The sequence below is a fragment of the Acanthaster planci genome, linkage group LG03 (assembly GCF_054643075.1).
Source record: "Acanthaster planci isolate LZ-2023a linkage group LG03, COTS_SCS, whole genome shotgun sequence".
NCBI lineage: Eukaryota > Metazoa > Echinodermata > Asteroidea > Valvatida > Acanthasteridae > Acanthaster > Acanthaster planci.
Window position 1 is genome coordinate 18112377 of NC_141779.1, and position 11200 is coordinate 18123576.

The following is an 11200-nucleotide window of genomic DNA, read 5'->3' on the forward strand; positions in this document are numbered from 1 at the left end:
GAAAGGTGTGTGGGTTTGGTGAAAAAATATTACATGTAGCAAGGGATAGACTTTTTTTCTTCCAAACTTGTGGTTATTTTCTTAAACATTTCTGGACTGAAAACCACGGTTTAGTCATGATTTTCTTAAATTGAGAACTTATAGAAATGTCAAAATCGGGAGGGGCGATATTTTCATGTTACAGTGGGGACTAGGTAATGATTTTTAGACGGAGGGTGGGCAGTTTTTTGGGCCGGGTGTTTGGTTACGGAACACAATTTTTATTAGTTTCCTGGGGGGACTTTGATCTTGGGGAATTTTTGGGGGGTGGGGAATCAAACTGGTTCACCACTGTCCTAAATCCCGTAGCACTTTTGGCTGCACTCGCTTGTGTTCAGGCAGTACATGAGCCACCACACAGAATTTCTATGTTGGGTACGGGAACAGCAAATGCCCATTTTTTGTCTCTCTTGCAGCACGGGACACAAACAGCTCGATGCAGTGAGGGAAAACCACAGCGCTGTTCTACTATACACGCATAAATTACGGAAGCACCTTTCAAAATTGAATGGACTAGCTGACTGACAAGTTGCCTTCAAAAAAGCTTGCGCTACATAGACAGATAACAATAGATTTGCGCTCGGCCACTGACAAAAAAGCTTGTCTTAACAGAAATCTTGTAACAATTGAGCTCGTATTACACATTTTTTCCCTCACAGGTATGTGCACAATTCAGTCGGGACTGGCAAATGTGCTTATCTGAACCAAAGTCTCTCTTACTCCAGCTTGTATTACCGAGAGTCGACTGTACTCCACTGTCTTTCATGCTTCATCTACATGTATTAAGTTCTCTACACCATAAACAGTCATCCAACTCAGTCACACAGGTACAATATAAAGTTCAGTACTCACAGGGTAACTTCTGCAGTTCTTCCATAATCTTATCCCCAAATTTGTTGAGTACAGTGCCGCCTTTGGTCCCCTCAGTCACCCCCGCCGGCACTCCCGTGACTGAGACGACCCCCTTGGATTCTGCATCCTGGACAGCAGGGTCTCCTGCCTCTCCTTCCATCAGCTTGCGCATGATGTAACCAACCTGATCCATCTTCGGAGGCTGGGGTGTGATACAGCTTCACAACCTAGGAGACACATGTCACATAAAAGGGTACATGTACTGGTACTAAAAAAAGACCGAATAGTCGGTTGGCATCAGTAAAACAAGACTGAATGTAAGGTATAAAACTTGCTTGTGCTGAAACGTACATGCGTAGTACAAGTGTACATGTACATCTACTCGTACCAGGTACACGTACATACATGTAATATGCATCCAATGTACATGTACCTGCATGCTACCAGTACCGGCGTGTCCAACTGCCTCAACCAAGACTGACTAGGCACAGGCACGGTACATGTACATGTACATTGTAACTGTCAGAATATCTATTTTCAAGCAATCCATCTAGAAACACAAACAATTTTGGTGACATTTCTGCTAAACAGAATGAATAACTATAGAGCCATACTTGATGTACATGTACAGTACATACAAGTACATGTACACCTGCCTGAACAGCATACTGGCTACACTTCCATAAAGTAAACATGTACAGTACATGTACAGGTACACAAATACTGTAATAAAGGGGCTCAACGTTGCTACTGTACGCAGCCATTTTTCTTTGCCAAAGGCTGTTGATTGGTTGAGAGAGTCAGCTGTCCAGGTTCTACGGACAGTGTGACGGAGGGAGTTTCAGACTTGCGAACTGTGTTTTCCTATACCGGTAGCTGCGGGTAGGAAATACACAAATATAAACTACCGTACTGTTACCACCTCTCCAGCCAAAAATGCACGCAAGTACATTGTACATCTACATGTAGGCCTAATGCAGTGCTCTGTCTCCATGTCATCAAGCTTTCTACAGCCGAAGGCCCACAATGTTTGCTAATTGGTCAAATTCTGGTAGTCAGGTGGTCCCCCCCTTGCCTATTTAATCTGTGAATGTGCCAAGATACATGTACAGTATCAGTGCTACATGTACATGTATGTACATGTACGCACTGTACCGGTATATGTATATTGGACATCCGTGCCCACTTTAACATGCGACATTCATGAAACAGTCAAGAATAATGCCTGATTTATAGTACCGTACGGTACCTCTTAGAGAGTTACTGTCCATGTACACATGTATACATGTTCATGTACCGGTACAGTGCATAATGTATAACACACTACATCCTTTAATTCATTATTACGGTTGCATTCTTTAGAATAGGTAGTACCTGTAGGTACATGTATAGTCTAATTAAACACATTCATGCCTGGTCTTGTACAATTTGCCATCCGCTTACAAGCAAAAACAAATAAAATGATAACCTTTCACACAACTCACATAGTTAAATACGTACTGAGGAATAACCTTAAAAAATAGATCCTGTCCCCATAGAGACCAGCTGGGACGGTCAATTCTTTACATCCAAATTGTCCTGAGACTAAAAGCCAACGTCATCTGACAGCAGCTGGCAACTTTGATACAAGCATCAGATATTCTCGGCTCAAATTTTCCGTGTAGTGTCCTGATGAATGCAAACACCAGCCGTAAGCCACAATGATCCCACGATATTCCTGTGATAATGGGGAGGGCACACTACTAGCAGATGGAGGTGTAATAACCAAGTGCGCAATTCCCCTCACCACTCAGCATGCATGACGTACACTCAAAGAAACACACAGACTGGCGTCACGATATGTAAGCCCTGGCTCTCTCTCTCTCTCTCTTGGCAGTACACATCTGTCAGGTATATCTGCAGTGTGGACGGTGGAGTACCAGTGATGCATAATAAAGAGGTTTATGATAATTTTTTTTATCGTCGAAGGATTTTAACATGTTTAATTCTCCTGGGCAGCTACCATTTCAAAAAGAGGGTGGTTCATCAAAATTGCACTGGCATTACTAACATGACTAATGTACATGTATGCATATTTTTTATAGTATGTGACAGATGACAGCACAGCAGGTATATTGTGTTGTGTAAACACAGCATGCAGAATAATTGATGACATATAATTACAAGTACCGGAACATGTAGGCAACAAAAAATATGCTTCAAATGACATACCAATAATGTACATGTGCATGTAGGTATTTAAAACAAGGCTTGGTTCTTGTACACAGTAGCAGATATTTTGAAGGATACTGGTACATGTACTTGTTTTTATCTGGTTCGTAAGTGTGACGTCACTTCAGATTAAACCACAACCACTGCACATGGGGTTACATGCATCGATCGGCGTTTATGTGGAACCATGGAACCGGAAATTAATGCGCAACTTCTGCGATCGTCCAATGGGAACCTGCGAATCGTGGCGCGTCCGCCTTTGTGACGAAGTCACTTACAAACTGGATAGAGTACCTATCACCGGTTAAAAACAGCAACAGCAAGAGGGGTCTGGTGGTGCTTGTTTCAAATGAAATGCATGGCACCAGTTTTCTTTAAAGAATAACGGTACTCATTGCGTGCATAAATAAGTTTAACCTTTTTGCATAATCAAGGATAACAATAACATCTTTTTTCTGTCATATTTCCAATTTCAGTTTTTCCCTCAAGAAACATTTTTAGGGTTGCGCCATTAAAAGGGGTACATGTACATGTAGGTTGAGCAACAGAAAGCATAACATTTGTTTTGCTTTAAATGTAGATAATTTCATTCAACTTATTTGAGATGGAATTCAATTGCATAAAGTGTATTCAGTGTATTTTTAAACTAACTTACAGCTTTGCTTTTTTATTCTTCGGTCAGAGGAGATGAGGTGATTCCCCCTCTCCAGATCTGTTCTTGTCACTTCACAGGAGTTTTAAGGCGATTCTTTATTTGAAGGCCCCAAAACAGTGTTTGGCCTTGGTGCCTTTCCTTTATAAAAAAAATGGCCTCTTTGCCCATGCTTTTGGCCCCGGTGCCCCTTAAAATGTCCACCTGAGGCCCAAATGGCAGTGCCCTAAAATCATTGAAATTTGAGGCCTGTACATGTGCAATAAATCTTTCTCTGTCATCTTTTCAGTTCATGTTTCATTTTTGGCATTCTGTCATCTACATTCCATTACAATTTATTTGCTTTGTACATACCGGTGCACCTGTAAACATACATGTACATGTATGTATTTTTATGTACATAAACCATGTACTGGTATACATGTACATGTACCGGTACATGTACATTGTAATACATACATGTATTAGTACGGTACAGGTGCGTGTATGTAAATGCATTTCACCTGAATACATGTACATGTACATGTAGGTATATACAGGTACATGATTCGTGAAAACAAAGTGCAGCAAGTACAAGGCCCATGTGCTGCATGCACATGTGATGTACATGTACCGGTACGTGATGTACCGTTATATTATCTTCCTGCATTACGTGTACACACAATGCCATTAAATAAAGTGTAACTCTACTGAGCCTGTAGCTACAATGTACATGTAAGCATTGATTTTGAGCAAATGAAATTGCAATGCGCGTATGGGAGGAGTTCTACCCTGGCCACTGACGTCAACACATTCCATCAACGATGGACTGACAGCCAATGAGGCTTGGCCGTATGGGATGACACATGGCTGGCCCCATTGCACTGCATGTATTGTAACGTCAAGGCAATACAAACTACATGTACAGTACACCATGCTAGTACAGTACATGTAAGTTAATGGTCAACTTCAAACTCGCACAGATTTTTCCCCTTCTGTCAGGTATAATCAGCATGTACATATTCAGCAAACCACACACATGGAGCTCACCAGTAAGCTGCAATTCACCCAGCATGTGTATCACACTTTTTGTAAAAAGAAACATGATATTGAACATCAGCTTCATCCTGAATCTGACTTTATAAATTTATGATAACGTCGGCCCTCTTTTGTGTTAAAACTACAACAAAACTTAATAGGTACATGTACAGTGTACATGTATTTTAAACCACGAATGTCATAATGACAGACAATGAACAGGAACTGTACAAAGTTTGTTCAAAAATGCTTTTACCCAATTTCAATGGTTATTGGATTTTTCATTATCTAACGTACAGAGGAGAAAACAAAGACCAGAATATTGTACAATATTGATAATTCCAGAAGTTAGGGGGTCCATTTTTTCATACCCCTGTCACATCTGACAGATGATTTTGTAAGTTAAGAACACATTTTCTGTTGTCTAAGATTGATGAATTAATGGAAATTACATTGTACCTGCCAAACAAATAGTAATAGTTTGAAATCAATTCCAGTGATATTTCCATGTCAAATAATAAAGGTCAGATTTAACAGGGATGATAAAAATGTCACACTTTTGGACCCCTTATTTCTGGAATCACCCACATTTGAATTCTATTTCCTCATGCATGTACATGTACATGTGTCCATGTCCATGTACATGTGTCCATGTACATGGACACATGTACATGTGTCCATGTGCATGTACATATACATGTGTCCATGTACATGTGTCCATGTACATGTGTCCATGTACGTGGTGTCCAAGTGCATGTACATGTGTCCATGTCCATGTGTCCATGTATGACGTACATGTATAAGCTACGGTAGTTATAGATACAGTGCCCATCGCGGTATGTTGTACCAGGTACGTACGCATTTCAGAAAAGCTATAAAAATGGAAATCAAACACTTATGCAGTAACGTACTATACATGTAATGATGAGGATCTGGATTGATAAGAATGCATTACTAGATCCCCAGAGGGATGACTACTGCCCCAATTGTTCAAGACCCTACTGTGCATGTACATGTACAGCACATGTACATGTACATTGTGCATGTACCCGTACATGGCACTTGTTATTATGGCTGGCAAATGGTATCCCGGACCAGTGTGGAAGGTAAATGTACATGTACAGTATACTTCTATGGGTGTGTACATGTACTTTATACATCATACATGGCTGATTATCAACAATACCAGGTCCAAGGCCCTGACAAAACACATCCTTTGAAATCAATCAAGTGTACATGTAACTGCCATACTGCCCCATTCATTTAAAATCAAGGATACTGGAGCATTTTGGAATGTTTGGACAATATCCTCAAAGCCTTGATATAAATTATTTAAAGTAGTGTTTAAGTAGGAATTTTATCAGCCAGCACATACTTGCATAGCTGCCTATATCTCTTAATGGCATTTTTATCAGGTTTATAAGCCAAATATCAAATATTCACAGCAGGCTTGGGGCTCTCCACATACCAAGGTTAGAGTGCAGGAGTGGTCACTTCAAACACATTACCCACACATGGTAAATGCACTCCCTGTATATCTACATCATAAACAGTGCACACAAGAGCCTACATGTACATATGCACATGTACATGTACAGTACATGTTCATGTATGTACTCAGTGTACTGATAAATAGGCATGGATATTAAACTTGTCACACAATGTATCCCATATACATTGTCTATAGTCATAGTTTGCCTCCAAAGGGAAATTTACATTAGGCCAGTGAAAAGAAATTTTCAGGATTTCATCAGACTGAAAAACAATTGATGGGGCAGAAGAGATTGTATAGATTTAATAAATTCCAACTCTTCACATCCTAAGAGCATTGATGGGCCAAAGTCTGACAAGAAAATAGTATGCACATAAACACACCGGGCCTGTATGGCATTGTGTCTGTCTGACCTAAATAAAGCCCATCATCTGATTGGTGGATCATTACAGCAACTCAAATGTCACTGAATTATTCATTCCAAAGCACGGAGTGGCTGAGCCAGAAAACAGAAGTTCCATTCCACAGGTGAAGTTTTATTGAAATACATCTCGCAACTCCTTGTTGATGCAAGAATTCGTTCAGCTTGGGATTGATTCAAGATTTGTTGAGGTGACGAAGGGATTTATTCAGCCATTACACAGAAATAAGTATTTGTTTCAGATTCATGCAAAGTAAAGAATAATTCAATGCAGCCGCCTCATGATTTCTTATTCACACTTTTCTGGTATGGTTTATTTCATGATCTGCAATGAACACTTATAACATGCCTTCAGCCTAACTTGTACCACAGAGCCTCAGAGATTTATTAAGCGCTAGTTTTCTCAGAATATTTGGTTACACATGAATAAATCACTGCATGGCAGCGTACTCTTACACGTGTACAGGTGCATGTACATGTACACATGTGCCATTGTGGATAATTATGGTAGCATTCCGATGAAACCGTAATTCAGAACAGACCGACAAAACTGTCAAACATAAGGGTTTGGAAACTTGTTCTAGATTTAATTGACATCAATCTTGTGATTAAAAGAAATGCAATGATGGTTTAATATTGGGAGCACTGCCAAAATTCCCGGAGGGTTTGCCAACATGTACATATACATGTATCTGCACACATGTACCACTACAAGTTAAGTACATGTACGTACAGAGCTTCATTTTCAGAAAAACATAATAGGCCTATATTACCAGTATTTAAAAATTTTACATACACGTCCGGTACATGTACATTAGATGCACAGTACGTATGGGCCTAGGTTGATAAATTTAACTTCAAGTCCTTTTGCGTAAAAACAGATCCCAGATTCATGTAAAAACAAAGTAACTGAGTCTCATTTTAACGTGACTAATGAAACATGTGGATATGGTAAAGGTTACTTAAAGAGTTAACTCCAAATTAAATACTCCATGTGACTTAATGGAGCTGTTATTTCACAGGGTCATAATGCTTTTGCCGTGGTATACTATTTATCACTTTGAGCATTTCTGAGGTGAGGGGGTGGCATCTTGTTTTCATAGTGGGACTTGTAAGCATATAATCAGGATGTGTGACATGCGCTATGCTGTGTTCATGAAGTCAATGTAGCTAGCTGTGACAGATTGCAACATCTTAGAAATCCCTCCCCCGTCCATGTTCAAACCAAATGTAGAGCAAGCCTGGCCACTGGCCAGCACGGCCATGTGCAATGTGATAAACACAAATGGTGCCATTGTTGTCTGGTGAAAACGAGATTGGCAAGTAAAAATCTCAGATTTTTAAAAAAAATACTTGGGTCTCATGGTCTGGCACTACTGTATGACTGTTTCACAGTTGCTCTCACAGGAAAATTTGATTGAAAAAGCCGAGTTTGCGTTACCGGATCACCATCTCAAACGCTTAATTCAAACAACACATACATGTACACTGTAGTGACACAGAGTTCTCTAGTAAGAGAGTACATTGTTCACATACTTCAAGAGCTCTAAGCCACTACTACCGGTACGTGTGACTTACAATGTAGATGGGGTGTTATTTCAATATGGTCGTAATGCTATGTGTTTTTTGAATCCAGTTTTTGCTGTGAAGTCTTATTGAAAATCTGGTCGTGCCAACCTCCACTTTTTCAATGAGATTTTCCCATGAGAGCAACCATGAGGTACATGTACCCATAGCTCTTCAAAACACCTGCACAGGAGTTTCAGATCCCGAGACCAAGTACTGGGGTTTTTTTGAAAAAAATCTGACATTTTGGCTCACCGATCTCTGGTTTCCACCCGATGATGACTGCACCGTTCATGCAGTTGTGTTCATCACATTGCGCATGCGTCAGGCGGACCAAAGGCTAAGCTTGTACTCTCAACAACTGTCACTCACAGACGAAAGAAATACTGTGAGTGGCCTAATTTGCTTCCATTCCAATGACCAATCACAGCTTGGCTTTCTTTTTGATAGGGTCAGGAAAACAAAAAGGGAAAAGAGGGCAGCTACCGGTGTGTTGCATCTGTTTCTAAGACAATCCGTTGCAGACATCAATTCTGGCTTTAATGCAACAGAGAGGGTAAATGTAGGTATCGGATGTTGCTCCGTAGACTCCGCTTGAATAAAGATGTCATCAAGTTGTCGTTGCAATTGGCCAAGCTATCACACAGCTGACAGTTACATGTATTGAGAGTACATGCTGCTGATTATCTACAGTGTTGATGGGCAAAATGCTCAAGCATTTCACCGTTTTAATGTCAAAGGATACCGGTATAACGGTTAATAAATCTTCCCATCAAACATCTCACTTCACCAAGAAGGCATATGTATGAAATTTTGCTGCACAGACAGCTGTGATGGAAAAGTAAGTTGGCACAATCAAAACAGCCAAAATGTGTTTATGGGAGTTTGTATAAACCTTACAGTTCGGGAAGTACACGTATGCTGTCATTGTAACCATACATGTAGGGGAAAGACACAGGAGTTTGAACTGCATGCCCAGACTATAACTTCTGGCCAATTACTGTTTTTTGGTATGCCCGGGATGTCCATAGCCAGAGCGCAGCGAACGCTTGGTACGCTTGGTCGTTTGAGTAGTTTTTATTATGGCATTTGTACAAAATTGTATTTTATGGGATTTCATGATCATCCCTTGTGATGCAATAGGGTATTTTGTTCCTTATGAACTTTGCTTTCAGTAGGCCTAGTAGTCAATCTTTTGTTGGCCAGTCTTAGCCAAATTCATACCAAGTCTTTGAAAACTAACGTATTGGCGGGAGGAAAATAAAATCACAAACTTTACATGGATAATAGAACAGTGTGTCAAAATTAAAAAAGTTTGTTCACAATGGCCAGAGTTCCGGTAGGTCTAATATTAAGGATTTTTCCTCTATTTCCTGGCCACAGCAATAATTTGTATACAATTGCAAGCAAAACACTAGAATTATTGCTGGGATATTACTGGCCCCGCTTATCCAGCTAAGCTTACAGGCAGTGATTGTGCATTTTCAGCGAATTACAGCGACTATCACTGAAAAATTTGAAGTGCCAGAGTTGCAATTCTCTCTATGTCCTTCCTCTATGCCCCCTCTGTCTACCTCTATGGTATCAGATAGACCTGTGAACAGGGCTTGACAGCATACGATGAAGGGGTATAAACATATGTTAAGCCCTGTTTATGGGTCTAGGTATCAGAATGCCCCCCCCCAACCTAGCCAAGGTTGGACGTCATCGACATTGCATTGCGACTAACCTATATCGTGTGGTACTATGCATTTTCGCATGCGCAAAATGGCCCCCAAGCTCGGACCACAATTTGTCAGTTAAGTTGTCTTGAGCTACATGTACATATGTAGGTCTAGGTCTTCACTCCATTAGAAATATGTGGAGACGTGCAGACAATCATTGACAATAGACCTAGCCATATCTTTGGAAGCCCGTTTGGGCACGGCCCTATCATCGACTTTTTCATGCCCACGGCTCTTCTGTGCATGCATGACGGGCACTCAGTTACAAGTACTTTGCATTTTGCGCACGTGCGAGTACACTTGCAAGACGAACGTCATGTAGCCTTTGTAGATAGTTAACAAATCGCGATGGAAAGCGTGGAGTTTTGCACAATTTCCTGCAAAACACAGCATTTATGGAATTCAGGATACAAGGCACTTGTGAACATTTTGAGCTGTCTTTGCCAAGTAAAAATGTGAGGAAAAAAATGTAGAAAAACATTTTGCAAAGTAGGACTTTTATACCCTGGACATTAGTCACAATTGCAATGTAGACATCGTCCAACCTGGGCTAGGGTACAAGGCACTTGTGAATGACATTTTAACTGTCTTCTCCAGTAAAAATGTGAAGAAAAACCGTTGAAAAAAATTTCGCATTGTGGGAGGACTTTACCCTGGACGTCAGTGGTAGTGTAAATCATTGTAAATGAAGACTACGTCCAACCTGGGCTACCCCAACCCAAGTTACATTTTACAACATGCACAAGCAAATGGTCAGAGCAACACCTACCGTACTCTGCTTTGATGAGGACAGCACAAACGCAGTACTGTGTAAATGCCACACTACCGACGGCCACACTTCAGCGTGGTGTGGTTGTCTCTTTTTTTGAAGAGGAACACTCGCATCAGAGTTTGCAAATCAACTTCATGTTCTCCTCCTCTAAAGGCACAAGATGTTTGCCTTACTGCTTCGCACTATTTCAGACACGGGAAACTGCTGTCATCGGCCAGAGGGGAAGAGAATCGATTTTTAGGGGCAAAAAAATCAATGGCGAAAATGGACTTCAGATGAACACCGTCGCTAGCATTAGCACTACACACAAACGTACGTACGTACGTACGAATGCACTTCTTTACGTGAAATATATTAATACATTTTCCAGATTGACCGCAACTACATCGACACTCCCGAAAATCGCTGGTACTAAGTGTGTTACCAGCGATTTATTTTGTTTGCCACCCTGAAC

At 40.6% G+C, this 11200-nt stretch overlaps 1 protein-coding gene across 6 annotated transcripts in view; it reads right to left on the reverse strand.

The window, feature by feature from the left end:
- The window catches only part of LOC110991042 (synaptotagmin-1-like), a 38697-nt gene extending 27589 nt beyond the window's left edge, over window positions 1-11108 (reverse strand). The window contains exons 1-2 of one of the 6 annotated variants that reach the window (XM_087133978.1): window positions 10744-11108; window positions 892-1118 (exon numbers count right to left, since the gene is read on the reverse strand). In XM_087133978.1, coding sequence (XP_086990104.1) covers window positions 892-1084 — 193 coding nt within the window. In that variant the 5' untranslated portion in view covers window positions 1085-1118; window positions 10744-11108. Of the gene's footprint in view, window positions 1-891; window positions 1119-2375; window positions 2761-10743 lie in introns of those variants that run through there. The other 5 variants (XM_022256138.2, XM_022256133.2, XM_087133981.1 and 2 more) reach the window with 5 other exon arrangements.
- Window positions 11109-11200: the final 92 nt, after the last annotated feature.